At 37.4% G+C, this 18,957-nt stretch overlaps 1 protein-coding gene across 1 annotated transcript in view; it reads right to left on the bottom strand.

Moving 5' to 3' along the window:
- The window catches only part of ACE2 (angiotensin I converting enzyme 2), a 46,681-nt gene extending 28,272 nt beyond the window's left edge, over positions 1 to 18,409 (bottom strand). The window contains exons 1-8 of the mRNA XM_011995533.1: positions 18,210 to 18,409; positions 17,296 to 17,584; positions 10,272 to 10,430; positions 7,633 to 7,726; positions 7,129 to 7,272; positions 4,767 to 4,879; positions 3,187 to 3,292; positions 889 to 986 (exon numbers count right to left, since the gene is read on the bottom strand). Of these exons, the coding sequence (XP_011850923.1) occupies positions 889 to 986; positions 3,187 to 3,292; positions 4,767 to 4,879; positions 7,129 to 7,272; positions 7,633 to 7,726; positions 10,272 to 10,430; positions 17,296 to 17,481 (900 nt within the window). The 5' untranslated portion in view covers positions 17,482 to 17,584; positions 18,210 to 18,409. The remainder of the gene's footprint in view (positions 1 to 888; positions 987 to 3,186; positions 3,293 to 4,766; positions 4,880 to 7,128; positions 7,273 to 7,632; positions 7,727 to 10,271; positions 10,431 to 17,295; positions 17,585 to 18,209) is intronic.
- Positions 18,410 to 18,957: the final 548 nt, after the last annotated feature.

Raw genomic sequence — 18,957 nt, 5'->3', positions numbered from 1 at the left:
TTTATGAATCTGGGTACTCCAATGTTGGGTACATATATATTTAGGATAGTTAAGTCTTCTTGTTAAATTGAACCCTTTATCATTATGTAATGACCCTCTTTGTCCTTTTTTACTGTTGTTAGTTTAAAGTCTGTTTTATCTGATACAAGAATAGCAACCCCTGCTCTTTTTTGTTTTCTATTTGCATGATAGATCTTTCTGCATCCCTTTACTTTGAGCCCAAGTCATTACACATGAGATGGGTCTCAAAGACAGTAGAGGGTTAGGTTTTGTTTTTCTCTCCAATTTGCCACTCTCAATCTGTTAGGTGAAGCATTCCTGTCATGCTGTTGTTAGCTGGTTGCTTTGTAGTCTCGACTGTGTAGTTGCTTTATTGGTTCTGTGGGCTATGTACTTACTTGTGTTTTGAGGAACCCAGCACATTTAAATAATTAAACCAAAGTAGTAATAAAGGTGTTACTTAAAATTGTTTTTAAAGATTCTTGTAATATTTTTAACACTAATAATTTTTAATATGCAAAAATCCCCTCATAATATTCTTGTTTTTACTATCCATAGAGATTTCTGGCTGGTTACTTAGCAATGACAGACTTTGGAAAGAGTGATACCAACCAGTTGACAATTCTACATCTTACTGCTTAACGGAAAACTCAGGTAATCTGCATTTTAAATACCTTTCAATGAGATCAATACTACACCTGCAATTCAAGGTATCTGAGGCCATTGTAAACTGTTTTTCCATGAAAATATAGCTATGTAAGAAATAAATTTCAATTAGCTTAAATTTTTTATTTACATGGTTTCACATAAAAATAAAAATAGAAGGATGACATAAAAATAAATGAAGTTGAGAATTTAGATTTAGTTTTTAAGGGCTCTTTTTCCTACCTGGTTCACCATTGCATCAGTAACATCTATGTTTGGTTTCTGTCCAAAGGGAACTGTCAAAGAGTACAGATTTGTCCAAAATCTACCCCACATATCACCTATTTTTAAAAAAAAATCTGTTAGTATATGACAAAGCAGCAGAAATGTAGACATAATTTATTAAATATATGGACCATCACTGATACTGTAAATTAGAAAGAGATTTCTGTAATCCACCACCCATGGTACAAAATATTACAAATTAAGCTGTTAGTAATTCCCAATGTTGGCTTCAAAAGAGGTCATATAAGATCATCATTCAGGAACTTCTACTAACTGGTAACTAAATTCCACTTTTATTCCTATATTCGTGTACTTAACTTGGTGACTTTGTAAACATCTCAAACAAATGTTAAGTTGTATTCCAAGGCCAGAGACCACGAAAAAGAAGATGTATCTAGAAAAAGTCAATCTAAGAGCAGGACCAGAATCCTGGTGCCAAAGAAATGGGGCAACAAACTTCATGAAGAATACTCCTGTAATCCCAGCACTTTGCAGAGCTGAGGCAGGCAGATCCCTTGAGATCAGGAGTTTGAGACCAGCCTGGCCAACATAGTAGAGACATGGCAAAGCCCTGTCTCTACTAAAAATACAAAACTTAGCTGGGCGTGGAGGCTTGAGCCTGTAATCCCAGCTACTTGGGAGGCTGAGGCAGGAGAATCGCTTGAACCCAGGAGGCAGAGGTTGCGGTGAGCTGAGATCAGCCACTGCACTCCAGCCTGGGTGATAGAGCGAGACTCCATCTGAAAAAAAAAAAAAAAAAAAAAAACTCTATAAACTTATATTTTAAAAGATAAAATTTAGTAGTGATACATGTGAAGTCCTATGCTTAAATTTTAAAGAAAAACTTAACCATCATAAAAACATATATGTGGCATTAGGCTAAAGCACAGTGCACATCTAAAAGACCAAAAATGAGCCAACAAACAGTATGGCCTGGCTTCTAAAGCATAAATGTGACCTTGAGCTAAATCAATAGAAGTATAGTGTCTAGAACAAAGGTAGTCATGGTACCATGTCTTTCTTTATGTTGGTCAAACCTCATCTGGAGTAACTGTTCATCTCTGAGCATGATAATTGAGGAGGCACATTGACAAAGTACAGTTCATCAAAATGAGAATAATTATAGAAAAGTGAGGTTTTAAGGAATGGTCGATAATGTATAAGATATTTAACTTGACAAAAGAAAACAGTGTAAACATGACAATAACAATAATAGTCATTAAAATGTATTGCACCAAGTACTATGCTGTATCTTATATGATGGTTCTTTATGAATATCTGGAAGGTCATCTTGTAGAATAGGAATTGACATTCTGGGTAACCTCATAGCATGGAAATAAGACTAACGAATGGAAGTCATCAGAGGGGTGTTGCTTAAGTTCCACATCAGGTAGAATTGTGTTACATTGGTTCCAGGTAGCAGTAAATTAGTCTGCATTGGAATGAAGAAATTATCCCATCACACCAGACAGGTTTAAACAGAAACTGAATTACTAAATAATGCTTGCCATTGACTTTGTAGAAAGGATTTCCACATTACTTTAGAGTTAAAAGTCTCCACAGGTCCTTTCTCCGCATTCTCTCCTGCTAACAGACACAAGGTTTGGCTGTGAAGGAGATTAGCTTCCTGCAACTTAGTCTGACTACAGTAGAAATGCTATGTATGCATGGCATGAAATTTTCAAATATTTATATTTTATTTGGCCTCAGTTGCTGCGGTGGGAGAGGAGAAGATGGTCACTTTCATTCTTCACTCATGCGATTCCAAGCCAAGCACTTTTCAGCAAAAGTAATTGGTGAGGTCCAGAATGAAGTTAGGAAGCTTTCGCCCAAGCTATACCTTTCTGTTACCCCAACCACCCCCAGCCAACCAAGCTTTTTTCCTCTGATGATATGATACTAAAATCTCAAATTCCACCTTAAGAGCTTAGCCAACCAACTTAAATACTAAAAATTATTTTCCCCATTTCCACTCTCATTTGAGCCTGTAATTCTTTCTCTAGTTATCTTAAATAACCCCTTTATCATTTGAATTGCAGCCAAAATAATAACTCTTTATGTATAAAAAAGTAATACAATAGAGAATTGTTTAAAATAGACTTTTGGTTGAAGAAAATGCTTTCAAAATGTGATTTCTACAATGTTACCACTTACAGAATTTTTCAAAAGTTTTATGTTAAGGCTCACTCAAAAAGGCAATTTTATTGTTAGAAATAACAAAGAGCCAAGTACATGAAGAATTCATGGGCTTCTTACCAAGCAAATGAGCAGGAAGGCATCCAGTTGGACTAATATAGGAAGGGTAGGCATTCATCAACTTTGCCCTCACATAGGCATGAAGATGTTCATATAATGGTTTAATCTGAAAAGCGCAGGAAGAAAGTTTAAGACCAAGAGTAACCAATTCTAATTTCCATTCAACAACACTAGAAATAGGAGATTCTTTAAACAAGTAGAATTTCACCAAATTATAATTCTTCTTCTCTCAAATTTCTGGAAAATTTAAAAGTATTCCTTCTTCCTAGATATTGATGATAACTCCACTGCATAAGTCGATAAACATACTTGGGAGAACACAGGTCCCAAAATAAAAGCAGATGCAAAAAATATATATTCATTTTTAAGATTGTTACCTCCTTCCTTTGTTTTAGTTTGAGGTATAATTTACATACTATAAAATTCACCCATTTTCAAGAGTGTAGTTCCATGAGTTTCAATAAAACTACTGGGAAACCATCACCACTATCTAGTTTTTTAACATTTCTATAACCACAAAAGGTTTCTTGTAGTCAGTTCCACTCCTATCTCTGGCCACTCTGAGTATATCAGAGTCTGTTTATCCATTCACTAGTTGAAGGACAGCTGAGTTTTCCAGTTTGGGGCTATTATGAATATTGCTGCCATGAACATTTGTGTATGTGTTTCTATGGATAAGGATATATGTTTTCATTTATTTCACACAGAAACTTAAGAGTCATGGTAAGTGTGTGCTTAACTTTTTAAGAAATTGCCAAACTGTTTTCCAAAGTGACTGCCCCATTTTACATTTCTTCCCGCAGTGTAAGAGGGCTCCAGCGTCTCACATTTTCCCCAATATTTGGTATTGTCCGTCTTTTTAATCATAGCTATTCTGGTGGGTGTGGAGGGGATTTTCATCATGGCTTTAATTTGCATTTCCCTAATAACTTTTTATTTTCTTATTTGCCATTTGTGTCATTTCTTTGATGATGTACTTATTCAAGTCTTCTCCCCATTTCCTTTTTGGGGAGTTGTTTATCTTACTTCCATTTTTGATAGCTCTGCCAAACTATGGCTGTGACAAGTTAACTCACATTAGAAGTTTGAAGGTGCAGGTAAAGGGGAGGCATGGGGCCAAAATGAAGGAAAAACATCCGTGGGACATTTCTGTTCACAAAACTCTCTCTTCCCTATGAAGACTAGCTTAAAGTAATAGTATCAATTGTCCTGAGGAAGGAAGCAAAGTCTATAGTTCTGCTAACACAGGAAGACAGTGCCAGCCCCAGGTAGCTCAAGAAGATCATTCCTACTTATAAGCTAAAGGACCATTTCTTCTTATAATATTTCATTCCTATAGTCTTTCTATTGGTAATTAATGGTCAGTGACTGAAAGAAGGAGGAAAGCAGAGCAATTCTGATCATCTGTAGGACTGTCCTATTATTCTCTAAAATCTTTTCAAACTCTAATATTCCATAACTTTATGAGGCCTGGGAATGGCTGACCAATGTGTTAAGAATGAGCCAGAATGCCTTTAGTCGCTGTCCCTCTTTCCCATACACTGCCCCACAGCTGTTTCTGTGTACAGTTCCTTGCTTACCTCTTCAAAGGTACGTTCCACATCTTCAATCAACTGGTCGCGGTTGTAGTCATAGCCATCTACCCCGTTTACTTCATAGTCTCCTCTCCAATAATCCCCATAGTCCTTATAATCTGGTTTTTTTTTTTTTTTAAGAGAAAGGGAAGAACATAAGGGAAAGAAAGAGAGAGAGCACAATATACATCGATTAGCCTTGCTGGGAGGTTAAAAGAAATGTAAAGGTTTATCACATTTTTATCGTGATAAACATCAACTCAAAGGGATGCAAACGAATAATAACATTAAGTAATCTCTGTTTAAGCACTTGCTCTGTGCCAGGAGTTTAAATGTATTATTTTATTTAATAAACACAAGAACCATACAATATTGTCATTATTATAACTCTCACTATGCAGAGTAACAGCCTGTTTATTTTAAAATAAATTTTATTGCGTATATTTAAGGTGTACACCATGATGTTATGAGATACATATATAATAAAATGGTTACTATAGTAAACAAAATTAACATATCTATCATCTCACATAGTTGAGCATTGTCCCCCCATGGAAGAGCAGCTAAAATCTACTCATTTTGCAAAAATCCTGAATACAAAACATTATTATTAACTATAGTCCTTACGTTGTACATTAGATCTTTAGACTTGTTCATCCTACATGTCTGCTACTTTGTATCCTTTAACCCACTTCTCCCCATATTCCACCCCGCTCCACCTCACCTCTGGTAATCACGATGACTCTACCTCTGTATATTTGATTTTTTTGTAGAATCCACGTTTGAGTGAGATGATGCTATATTTTTCTTTTTATGTCTGGATTATTTCACTTAGCATAATGTCCTCCAGGTCTATCCATGTTGAGGCAAATGACAGGATCTCCTCTTTTAAGGCTGAATAATATTCCATTCCATATACCTACCACAGGTTCTTTATTCATTCACCCCTTGACAAACACTTAGGTTGTTTCCCTATCTTGGCTATTTCGATTAATGCTGCAGTGAACATGGCAGTGTAGATATCCTTATGAAGTATTAATTTCATCTAATTTAGGTATATACCCAGGAGAGGGATTGCTGGATCATATGGTAATTCTATTTTTAATTTATTTAGGAATTCTCATACTATTTTTCCAAAACAGCTTCACCAGTTTATATTCCCACTAACAACCTGTGCTTAGAGTGGTTAAATCGCTTGTCCAAGATCACACAGCTGGTAAGCGAAAGAAGCACACTCCTAGTCTCTCAATTCTGGGTGTGTACTCTCTTGATACATCAGTTTGTATCTTTAGCTTTAAAATATGTGACTGGATCTCTAAGTTTTTAAATTCTTCTTTTGTTCATGGCCTTGTATTTTTAGATCAGACCCAACTCATCTTAGACTTTGCCACAGTGAACCTGTGTTTGTTTGCAAATTATATGTATCAATAGCATGTTTCTATGTGCTTCCTTTAGTATCTCACCATCAGGAAACATAAGCTTGTGTTAGGGTATTAGCTAAGAAAGTTTGTAAACATAATTTAATAATTTTTATTTTTACATTCACATTTGCAATTAATGACCAGGAAGATGAGGACAGAAATAAATATTTGGATGAAAGGACATGCAGGATATTATTTTTAAAATGGTGATAAGCTATTGTCTCCAGCTTGCGTAAGGCTTAAGAATATTGAATTTAAGTGGCAGTGAAGGAAATTTTAAAACAACAAATGGGGGAAAAAATTCTTCCTTACTCAACCTCAGCGGGCAGTAAATCATCAAAGCACAATGTGAATAATGATTCCATGACTTCAGCTCACTATTCAGGGAAGAGAATAAGGTAAGAGATATGGAAATTCCTTCCTATGTTAAGATTTTTTATGACCACATAATTTGAGATATAATTACAACTGCAGAAAATAATACATTTCCAGCCTAAACTAATCTGATTTTTTTTTCTTTCTGGGGTATCGCCCTAAGGTAGACACACAAATGACCTTTGAAAGTGAACTGTGGGGGCTTTGGACAAAAGACAGTGACTCTGTCTCTCATCCTGAGAAATGGGATCCCCCCTTAATCCCCAGACTCCCTCAGGAACTTTTAGGGGTCTGAGATCTTCCTAGATTACTTATAATTCATAATTCCTGGATAATTTATTTTAGGCCTTGTAGTTGAGTCTCATTATTGAGCTTCTTGAATTGTAGAATACCAGTGCACCTTTTCTTTTTCCCCAGTAATTTCTTTTTAAAACAGGTAATCTGAATTGTTCAGGAGATGATTGTTAATTGAGGAGTATCCCTGGTATCAAAGGGCAGGCTTGGTAATGCAGAAGAAATAGCCCCGCGGCCACACAGAGAGCTTCAGGACCTCTACAGATCGGCAAACTTACGATTTGCTCTTGCCATCTCATTTTTCAAGACCACATACTCTTCATATAATGGCCTCAGCTGCTTGCCGACCTCAGATCTCCAGCCTTCCCAAGCCCAGAGCCTCTCATTGTAGTCTAAACTCTTTTCCATTATTTCATTCAAACCTGTTATCCCAAAGCACACAAAGACAAGAAAAGATGCATTTGTAAAAATTTTATTTGTAAATAACTACATGAACTTTAAAGAATTAAAAGTAAGGTTGGCAGACATCAGGTCATAAAGTGGTTAAATAAAATCTCATGATTCATTCATTTCCTTGCCCTTATAGTTCCAAAATATGTCTGCAGAGAAAATAAACCACTGAAATAACTTACTTATTGACTTGATTAAATTAAGTAAATGTGATAAAATTTACAAGAAAGTTAAAAGACCATGTATGTGTTGAAACACACATATTTGCAATCATTTTTAAAACTTGGGAGAAAAGTAAATTTCATAATCACTACTCAAAATTAGTAGCCTACCTGGATCAAGTAATAAGCATTCCTGGGGATTATTTGGGTTACAAACTTTTCCAGTACTGTAGATGGTGCTCATTGTATTTAGAATTGTGTTCAACTGCAAATTTAAGATAATAAACAATGTTAACAATGGAAATTTTGCTGAAGAGAATGCTAATATAAACATACCCTTTTGGCCACACGATTTTTTGATTCCTCAAAATACAGCAATTTACTTCTTTGCCATGTAGAGAAGGAATAGCCCAGTTAAGTTTTCCCACTGTCAACTAGCACAAAGTGCTATGAGCACATAATAAATATATATGGAGTAATTGAAATAACCAGATCTACCAAAACCCAAAGAATTAACACAGAGAAGTGCATTTTTTGTTTCGTTCAGCATTTATTGAACCTATAATATGTCCTACACTCTGACAGTTCTGAAATGAACAAGTCAAAGACCGTAAAGTCATAGGACAGTGAGGCAGCCATGAAATCAGTAACTATTAATACATAACAGAATGACAAGTGCTATAACTGTCACCAAAAAGTGATGCAGCAGTATAGAAGCAGGGAGAAATTAATAACTAATAACCTGGAGATTCAAGAATGGGTCCAAAGAGAAGGGAAGGTAAGAGCTGTGTCTTGGAGAAGAAGTAGGCATTGGTCATGTAGAGAAGGGAGGTAGAGGGAAGAGTCTAAAAGATGGAAGGAGGTTGGAAAAGACAAGGCATTCCCAGGGGACAGTGAGATGTTGAATGAAACTGGAGTGACGGTGTTCATTAAGGGAAATGAAAGACATGAGAATGGAGAGATAAGCAGGGGTCAGATCACGAGGGACCATCTATGCCATACTAAAGTTGCTAAACTTTACCCTGTAGGTAAAGTGAAGGTGACAGAGTGAAGCAGTGATACTCCAGGTGTAATCTGTGGACCAGTGCACATGAGCAAATAGTTTGTTTCCATTCTGTGATAAGTACAGGAATTAAGAGAATAAAAGTTTATAAACTTTGGAAAACAGTTTGATATTTCCATGACATCTAAGCTTGTAATCAGTGAACTTAAGCAAGTATTGATCTGCAATGTATTGGAAATAAAGGAATAAAGGAGGGAGAAAGGAAAGACGGGAGGGAGGAGAGAAAGAGGGAAGGGGGAAGAGAAGGAAGGAAGGAAAGAAGGAAGGAACGAAAGAAGGAAGGAAGGAAGGAAGGAAGGAAGGAAGGAAGGAAGGAAATGGTTCTCTCCCTCAGATTGATTTAAGAAGCACTGGATTAAAGGATCTGTTTCTCCTTCTCCTGTTTCTCTTTGGTTCTGCCTTGAGAGTGATCCTAAAACATGAAATAGACCTTACGCTTAAAACTTCCACACAATCCCATAGTCCAAAGGAATAAACCTAAATTCCTTACCATGGCACAAAACCCCTCACGGTCTCTTTCTACCTCTTCTTCAATCTCTACTGCTTCCTCTCCATCGAATCTAAGCACCCTTGAGTCCCTCCTCTTCCCAAACACTTTAAGCTCTTACATGAATTTCAGTGGTTTTCGGTCCTGACTGCACATTAGAATTATCTGGGGATTTTTTAAAAAATAAAATGTCCAGGTTCCACCTAGGCTGGACCAGGCTGTCTATATGTGAATAGGCAAGGTTTCCCATAGTGTCCTTGTGGGGGGAAAAATGGAGAAACAGAATGGATAAGGTAGAGTGGATTGATAATTAGTTGGATAATTGGATCCAAAGAATGCAGAAAAATAAATGTTAACTTGTAGAAAGATACATTTCACATGGTTTTATCTTTGCCTTTTTGATACACTTTTATTTTTATATACACAGATTAGAACATACAAAGTTCCAGAGGACAAGCAACTGAGAAAGAAGACTTTCTTTTTAAATAGCTAAATATTTTAGATTAAAAATATTTCAACAGGCTATATCAGAGGTTTGCAAACTATGTTCTGCAGACCAAATCCTGTCTGCTGCTTGTTTTTGTAAAGTTTTATTTGAAGACAGCCATACTTGTTCATTTACATATTAGCTACAGCTGATTTCCTGATACAACAGCACAGTTGACTAGTTGTAACACAGACAATACCTAAATACACAAAACCGAAAATATTTACTCTCATCTGTTCCTTTATAGAAAAAAAGTTTGCTGTTGACATTGTGGACAAGATCATTCTTTGTTGTTGGGGGCCATCCCATACATTGTGAACTGTTCGGCAGCATCCCTACCCACTAGATGTCAATAGTATCCCGTATTTGTGGCAACCAAAAACGTCTCCAGACATTGTCAAATATCCCCGGAGGGCTAAAGCATCCCCAGTTGAGAACCACTGACACAAACTAACTGTATTCTTTAGGCTGCCTGATCCTTCAGGAAGGTGACCTAACACTAGGGGGTGTCCATACACACCACAGTGCCAGGGACAATCTCGGTTTAACTCTGTGTTTGAATATAATTATTACCAGTATTTTTCACTCTCAAAAAGATTCCAGTTTGAATAATAAATTGTATGGTCACCTTACCTAGGGATAGAGAGAGCTTTTTCTAACATCAGCATTACTATCTTTTCAAACAAAGGAAGCTGCTGTGGGTGATATTAATGTTTAATATTTCCCAAATATTTCAACTCTTGGGATCAATGCTAAAATGTTCACAAACGTACCCGTTTGCTCTTGTCTTCTGAGAGCACTGAAGACCCATTTTGCTGAAGAGCCTGCAACTGAAGCTTGACTGTGAGATTCTGAATTTCTTGCAGTGGATACATTTGGGCAAGTGCGGACTGTTCTTTTAAAAAGGCAGACCATTTTTCCCCAGCATTATTCTGAAATGACATGAAAGAAAATTGAAGTCGGAATGGCATTGCTTGAACAGAAAAAACAGAAGATATAGTACAAAGAATATGTGGTGAAACATTTAATATTTCCTGAGTGATTTAGTCCTCTACTCCGCTAAAGATCAAGGTTTAGGTTAAGAGTGACCAGGCCATTTTTGACCTCTCTCTCTCTCTCTGGCCTATTGTCTGGTTTTCCCAAGGGTCCTGTCCCCAGAACTGGAAGTGAATTCTCACAGATAATCCACATTATGGGGCCCTGGAATTTGTAGCCTTAGTGCTGTGATGTAGGTGAGTTGGCCAAGGATTCAAAGATGAGTGCTCTAAAAGGAGAATACAGTAGAGCTCAGAGTGGACTTAATGAGAATACAGACCCCTAATAACAATGGAAACCATAAGAAATGAGAACCAGTTCACAGTAACCTCCTAGCTGCCATAACTTAGCCCAGGGATTTTGATCTTAAGTTAGGATTCCCAAAAAAGGCTTCCCAGAAAATGGCCATTGGTAGCCATGGTGATTTTCTACCAGCAAAAGAAATCATCAAGCAGGTGATGATGCCAGGACACATTTCCCACCCCCTCTCCTCCCGCTGCCCAATCTTGAACATCAGTTGGAAAGTGAACTTCTCCAAACTACTCTAGTGTAGTTTTTTCCCAATGTACAAATTCATTTCCATTTACCAAAGACCAAAATGAGCAACTACTTGGTATAGTGTACTGCTCTAGACCACACAAAAGAGATAATGTGTGAGGAAAGTAAGAATTCCGCTCCTGGACTCAAGTACCTTAGCCTCTCTGAGCCACAGTTGTCTTATCTGCAAAATGGAAGTAATAATAGGACTTACCTCAAAGGACTGTTGTAAGGATTCGAAGAAGTAACAAAAAATGAAATGCTTACAAGAGTGCCTAACACATCCTAATCATTCAACAAATGTTAGTTATTTTATTATTTATTTGTTATTTATTATTATTTTATGATTTATTTTATATTTTATGTATAGGGAGAAAGTTCTTGTCCTTAGATTGCTTTCAATTTTATCAGACAGGTAAGATAGGCATTATAAATGTTTCATTAATGAAACATAAGAGTATTTAGTAATGTATAAATCATGAGTGGGCCGAGCAGTTTCTGTTACAAGAAAGAGGAAATTCATGCAGGTGACTATATTTGGCCAAGCCCTCATGCAGAAGTTGCAACTTAAGACAGACCTGAAAGTAGGTAGGAGTCAGATGAGCAGACAATACTTTGCAAAATAATTTACCTCATTTGATTTTCTTAACAGCACTATGAGGTAGAAAATCACTCTCTCTCCTTTTTTATACATACAGAAAGGGGCTGAAAGATATAAACAGTGGAGCTGGCAATCAGCCACCAGCATTTGATCCTGGCCCTGTGGCAGACAGACTCTAGGAATGCTCCCATGATCTCTGCCTTTGGTGGTTACACCCTTGTGTGATCCCCTCCCCATAAGTATGAGCAGACTTGTGATTTACTTTCAACCAATAGCATACAACACAGGTGACACGATGTTCATGTTTATGTTACATAAGATTTTAACTTTAATCTTGATAGAAGACTCTCTCCTTTGCTGACTTGTTGCAGCAAGATGCCACGTTGTGAGCTACCCTATGGAAAAGGCCACATGGCAAATAATTAAAGATGGCCTCTGAGTAATTGCATTGGCATGGAAGTAGATCCATCACCAATCAAGCCTCAGAAGAGACCATAGCTCTAGCCAGTACCTTGAATGCAACCATATGAGGCTTAGAAGCAGAAGATCCGGCTGAACTGTGCCTGGACTCCTAGCCCACAGATACTGTGGGATAATAAATATGCTTTGTTTTAATCTGCTAAGCTTGTGGTAACTTTTTGCACGATAGATAACTAGTACAGCTCCCACAGGTAGAACTTCAGGCATGATTGCACTTTCCAGGCCAAGGAATTTCACTTTTACCCTCTGAGAATTAAGCAGTCACTGAGCGTTTTGACTACGCATGTGACATGATGGAAATGGTGCACGGAAGTGGCAGTAATTAACCACACAAGAGACAAAGAAAATAGTGGCAGTGAAAATGGAAAATAGGCTGTGTGTGGTGGTTCATGCCTGTAATCCCAGCACTTTGGGAGGCTGAGGTCGGAAGATCGCTTGAGCCCAGAAGTTTGAGACAAGTCTGGGCAACATGGCGAGACCCCATCTCTGCGAATAATACAAAAATCAGCCAGGTGTGGTGGCTCGCACGTGTAGTCCCAGCTACACAGGAGGCTGAGGTGGGAAGATTGCCTGAGCTTGGGGAAGTCGAGGCGCAGTAAGCCATGATTGTGCCACTGCACTCCAGCCTGAATGACAGAATGAGAATCTGTCTCAAAAAAAAAAAAAAAAAAAAAAAGGAAAGCAATTTCTCTCTTTACTGAACACTCACAATCTCTCAGAAACTGCTTTTTGATTAATCTTCACAACAACCAACCTTGTGAGGGAGTTGTTATCGTCTCAACTTTGCAAATAAGGGAAATTAGGCATACAGCAGGTAACTTTCCCTAGGTCACACAGCTAGAAATTAGAAGAACCAGGGCATCAACCCAGTGTTTATTTCCGAAGCTAATGCTCTGAACTATTATCCTACAGATTGTGTTTGACACAGTCTAGTCTTCTCTGTAACATGCAGGAGCGGGAAGAAGTGAGCTATGGGAAGAGGAATTTGGTCTGCAGCACAGACGCATCTATGCAACCCACCTGACTCACTTCTCAATCCCCACCTGGCTTCACCCAATCCAGATGATTTACTGTGAAGCAAAATTTCTGGTAAAACTTTCATACCAAATTATAGGAATAATTTTACTCTCTATCTACAGGAAATAACTCACAACCTCCCAAAGGCCTCAGTCTTAGAACATTGTTTATCATACTATATGTGGGAATTTTGAGGCTATCCAATTATATTTTATTTATCACTACCATCCTACATGTGTTATAATTATAACACCAAAAAAATCACTTTGTGTTGCCCTGCATTTTGGCCTCTGAGGATGTATTATTCCTTGCCAAGCTATTCTTTTAATATTATTTACAATTTATTCCATATCCTTACCCTACGGCTCCCAAGCCTAAATAAAACAGACAGTTTAGCAGTTATGCAAAGAATCAGTCAGTTCATGCATACCTATCAGATAATTTGGTGGTTGATAGCTATATGTAGGCTGAATGATGAATGGAATGAAACATATATAGCAGTTTACATAGCCCCAGGCTTGAAAGAAACCATTACAAGATAAAATTCGTGGCATTCCATACTACCTCTGGGCAAAGGCAGGAGAGAAGCAACTAAAACTGCAACAATTTCTGTAGCCATACAAGGGAGTTTTGGGAGTAAGGCACACATTGTTTGAGATAATCACAAGAAATTAAAACACTCTCTAAACCCCATCTATAACTGCAATGGACAGCATTTTCCCGACTTGAAAGAGATCCTTTGTAATTTCAAGGACTGGAGCTGTAAAATCCTAAATTATATTTTAAAACATTCAAAAAGATACTCTGCTCTTTTTGGCCCTAACTATATGCACAAATTAAATATATGATTTCTTAGGCCATAGGTCTGGTGGTCTTTACCCAACTTGTGATAATTGTATTTAAACTATTAAAATCCTTTTGTAAGAAGTTGTTTGAGATTTAAAGTATTGACAACTTATTTTCTCTTTTTCTATAGCTCACTATCGCCTAAACCAGGCTATATACTTTTAGTAACCTCTAAACCATTTCTTCCCCTGTAGGTGTGAGAGTTCCATGAAGACAGAAAATGAAAACCTGAATGGAATCTTTAGCATCTATCCAGTACCTTGGAGCCCAAAAATCTCCCAGGAAAACCTTCACCTTTGGCTCCCATATGCTGGCTCAATTTCCAGACAGAGCTGTCAAAACCACATTGGGTTCAAAGACAAAAGCTGCCTTGGTTACTTTCTAAATATGGCCAGGTACTTGCATATTAAAAAAAAAAAACACACACACACATTCCATTTAACAAAATAGGTAATGTAAATTATAAGAATGTGAATTCCATAACTCAAGCTTGGGATTTAAGAAATTATTTTTTCTTTATTTTAGATGGGAGGTTTAATATTTTAACATTTACAATTTTTAACCTGTATGAACATTTTTATTTTTTCCTAATTTTATCTCATGGGAAAAAAAGTGCTCACCCCTGAATTTTATTTTATGTGCTGCACAGTGATCTTCCCCGACTTGTACCTGTGGGTAGGTGTTCATGTGTATTAAGGGGCATGGGACAGACTCATTAAAGACAGGGATGAAATTTCCTTGGGTATATACAGAATAGCGGTTTAGAATCATCCTGCTGAGTTCACTGTGACTCTATCCCTGGAGACAGGAATAGGTTCAGAAATGGGGCATGCCCAAGACCCTAGGGGCCCTGGCAGCAGGGGGCTGAAGAAGCTCTGGAGACCACGCAAAGAGTAAGTGTGATAGGCTAAGTGCAGTGGCTCATGCCTGTCATCCCAGCACTTTGGGAGGCTGAGGCAAGAGGATCGCTTGAGCCCAGGAGTTCAAGACCAGACTGGGAGACAAAGTGAGGTCTCTTCTCTACAAAAAAAAAAATTTAAATGAGGTGGGAGGATTATTTGAGCCCAGGAGGTCAAGCTGCAATGAATCACGATCATGCCACTCCATTCCAGCCTGGACAATGGAGCGAGACCCTTCAAAAAAAAAAAAGTATGGGCTTCATGCTCTCTCTTCATGGCTTCTGGTAACTCACCAAGAAATAGCTACAACGTATCCTTGCTTTTGTTTTTTGGCCAGGAATTGCTTGATCCTGAAAGTCTTGTAAGAAAACATGAGAAATGGAGTCAACCACACATACCACAATGGCAGAGAAAGGGACAGAGCTTTGGAAACCTGTTTTAACCAAGCCTTTTTTTCCCCATATCTCTATCTGATAGACCTCTCCACACTTCTACATCAGCAGCTTTATGATACTATACTGATCAAGTTTTGATGCCTTCTATTATTTTGAGGTATATTCTCAGAGCTTGACATAAGAATCACCACATTAGGTCAAATCCATAGGCTGACAAGGATATTCTGACTTCTGAAAGTTACACCATAGGACAATATGGGAATGGTAGATTATCCTCAATCATGTCACTCTGATAGGATATGAACATACACATGTCATGCAGCCCAAATTTTCGTTCCTGTATCAGTTATTTATTGCTACAGTAATACTACATAACAACTGTTTGTTTTTTGTTACGTAATACTACATAACAAGCAACTTTGTTTCTTATTTAGTACATAACAAATAACCTTCTGTTATGTAACACTAAATAACAAATAACAAACCTCAGTGGCTTAAGCGGTTATTGTTTACCACTAGAAATAATATTTTGGGCGGCAAAATTCTGCTTTGGTTATAGTTTGAATCGTTTTCCAAATACTTGTCTGTATGTTGAGCTGCCAAAAATTTACTTTATGGCATATTATAAGTATTTATTTTATGGAAGAACTTTTTTCAGATTTTGCAAACCTTCTTTGAGGTAAAAAGTATATTACAAACACCAAGATTTGAGGCACTAAGTGGCCTTAGAAATATTAATGGTAATTTCTTTCTCTCTATCTCTCTCTCTCTTTTTTTTTTTTCTGATAGGGCCTCACTCTGTCTCCCAGGCAGTGTCAAGATTTCAGCTCAGTACAACCTCTGCCTCACGGACTCAAGTGATCCTGCTGCCTCAGCCTCCCGAGTAGCTGGGAGTACACGCGTGTGCCACCACATCCAACTAATTTTTGCATTTTTTGTAGAGACAGGGTTTTGCTATGTTGCCCAGGCTGGTCTCGAACTCCCGAGCTCAGATGATTCACCCACGTCGGTCTCTCAAAGTCCTGGGATTACAAGTGTGAGCCACCGCACCCAGCCAGTAATTTCAAATATTTTACTTATTTTCAGTTAAGAGTGGGTTATTCATCAGCAAATATTCAAAACTGGGGATTACAGAGCAAGTTATTTACTCTAAGAAGTTCATTTATTGTTAATCCCAAAGAAGATAAACTTGATCATCAGAAAGTCTCATTAAAATAAAACTATGCTGTGTTTAATTTAGTGAGTCAGTACATATAACCTTTTCTTAAATAAAGTTGTTTGAATTCTCAGCACTTAAATATGTAAGGATACTGTTCTGGGATCTGTGAGAGAAGAAATTCCTAAGTCCTTGCACTTGTTTAACAAAGCATCTGGCTTTCCCAGAGCATTCTGATATTTGTCAGAACTGGTTTAATCATGGTTTTTTTGTTGTTCGTTTTGTTTTTGTTTTGGAGGGCTCTGCCTGGATTCTGTGACCTTTGGGAGTCCCTTGGAGGTCCGTGACAAAGAGAAAAGGAATTCCCAAGTCCAGCCTCACCCAAGCCCTGATTAGCTTAATTACTGGTTAGTTCTTTCACTAAGCCTCCAGTTGCATTTTTCAGTTAATATATCATTTGTAGAGAATCTTTAGATATTCCTATTGATATTGTAGACTAAAGAAAATTATTAACTCAATAACTTATGGAATTTCCATGAAAATGCTTTGAAATCCTGACTGTGATGAGAATTATGGCGGTAATTTTATAAAGAATATTCACTTGTTTCCAAGCATCTGGATTGAGACCAGTGAATTATTTCGTAACAATTTTCTGAATGAACCCCAGGGTGAATTAAGTTTAGTTATCTGGGACTCCAAAATCAGGGATATGGAGGCAAACATCCAATCTCACAACTCAGAGCATTTCTTTGATTTCCCTTTTCAGTTTCATGGGCAGTAATCTAATTTTTAAGAGGCAACAAATAGCCCAATAGAGCCATGAGAACTCACCATGTTTTGGACATTCTCTTCAGTGATATTGGTGTTATAATTCCAAGAAGCAAGTGAACTTTGATAGAACAGGTCTTCAGCTTCGTGGTTAAACTTGTCCAAAAATGTCTTGGCCTGTTCCTCAATGGTGGACTGAGCAGCAGTTACAGCAACAAGGCTGAGAAGGAGCCAGGAAGAGCCTGACATCGTCCCCTGTGAGCCAAGATCACATCCACTGAATGACTTTCCCTAGACTAAAACCTCCTCATGAGATTTTCTCTCTTATCAGCCTTTGAACTTGGGTTGGGCACTGAGCAGGAAAGACCAAAAAAAGAAAAAGAAGAGCACAGTAAACAATCTGCTGAACCAATATAAAGTTCATCCTGGAGAGGACAGATATGTAACAGATTTCAGAATAATTTTTTAAAGTAAATCAAATAAGAAAACGTTATTCTTTAATCCTAGAGAACCTTACCTCTCCTGTCACTTTATGGCCAAATCAAAACCGGTACTTTTGGTTAATGTTTTCCTAGAAAGCTGTTAAAGATACATGGGAAATGTTATAATTTTACAGTGACCAAAGAGGTCTAGAATTAGGGATCATGAAGATAATGTTGGTGTTTGTATGGTTTTCAGACAATTTCATTAATAGTCAGTTATCTCTCATTTATTTTTATTTTAAGATCATATTCACAGACTCTCTACTTGGGTAACATTTTCCCCTCAAAATACAAGACTTTGCCCTTGTCTTTATGGAATTCATATTTCTGATCAGTTTTAATTTCCATGGCCATTTTTTTAAAATTATGACTACTCTCCACTCCGCAGGTCAACTCTCCTGATCTGCCTTTGCAAAACTCAAAAAAGCTCATTTCCTGTTTCTCACACTGGTTCTATGGCTGACTTCTTTGAGTGCCTCCTTCTCTTTCACTTACCTATTCAAAACTCAGTCAAGGTCACGTGGAAGTAAGAAAGCCTCCATACGGTATGAAATCCAAAGAGTGTCTATGTCAACTCCTGATTCTCTGTAGCCACGGGATCACAACAATATAGAATTCAAAGAGATTTTAGTGGTTATCTTGTTAAATTTCAGACGCGAGCTCAGTGTCCTCATTACTAGAGTGTATGTATGAGTGCCACAGATCAAAGAGAGGAGCACTTTAAATGGCAGGGTTCAAGGGCCTACTTGACGATGATTGTGAAACTTTGACACAGAGAAAATATTTCTTCACTCAGAAAAACAAATCTTCCAGGTTCAGGTGACATTGCAATAATCAAGCCTTCAAAAAAATGTCCATTGCTTTTCCTTATTCCAAAGTTGTGTGTATTATTGTAGAATAGGAAAAAAACAATTGTAAGTAACTATTCAAAGTGCTTTGTGTTATAATATCTCATTTGAGCATGACAAGAAACCTATAGGAAATATTTTATCACCATTTTATGAATTATGAAACTAAGTTTAAGTAAATTGCTATATCTCACTCAGCTAACAAATGATGGAATCAGAACATGGATCTATGTACTCTGATTCTACAGTATAGGCTCTTAATGAAGTTGTGGTCAACAGTCTAAAAGCAATAATGGAGGCAGAGATAAAGTGTGACAGAGGGCCTTGTGCCTCAGTGAAGATGATAGATTTAGTTATGCTGCATCAAAAAGAGGTGGACTCTTACTTCCCTTGAT

The sequence above is a fragment of the Mandrillus leucophaeus genome, unplaced genomic scaffold (genome assembly GCF_000951045.1).
Source record: "Mandrillus leucophaeus isolate KB7577 unplaced genomic scaffold, Mleu.le_1.0 Scaffold490, whole genome shotgun sequence".
Classification (NCBI taxonomy): Eukaryota; Metazoa; Chordata; class Mammalia; order Primates; family Cercopithecidae; genus Mandrillus; species Mandrillus leucophaeus.
The sequence above is the reverse complement of the archived record's forward strand: the minus strand, read 5'-3'. Positions and strand labels throughout refer to the sequence as shown.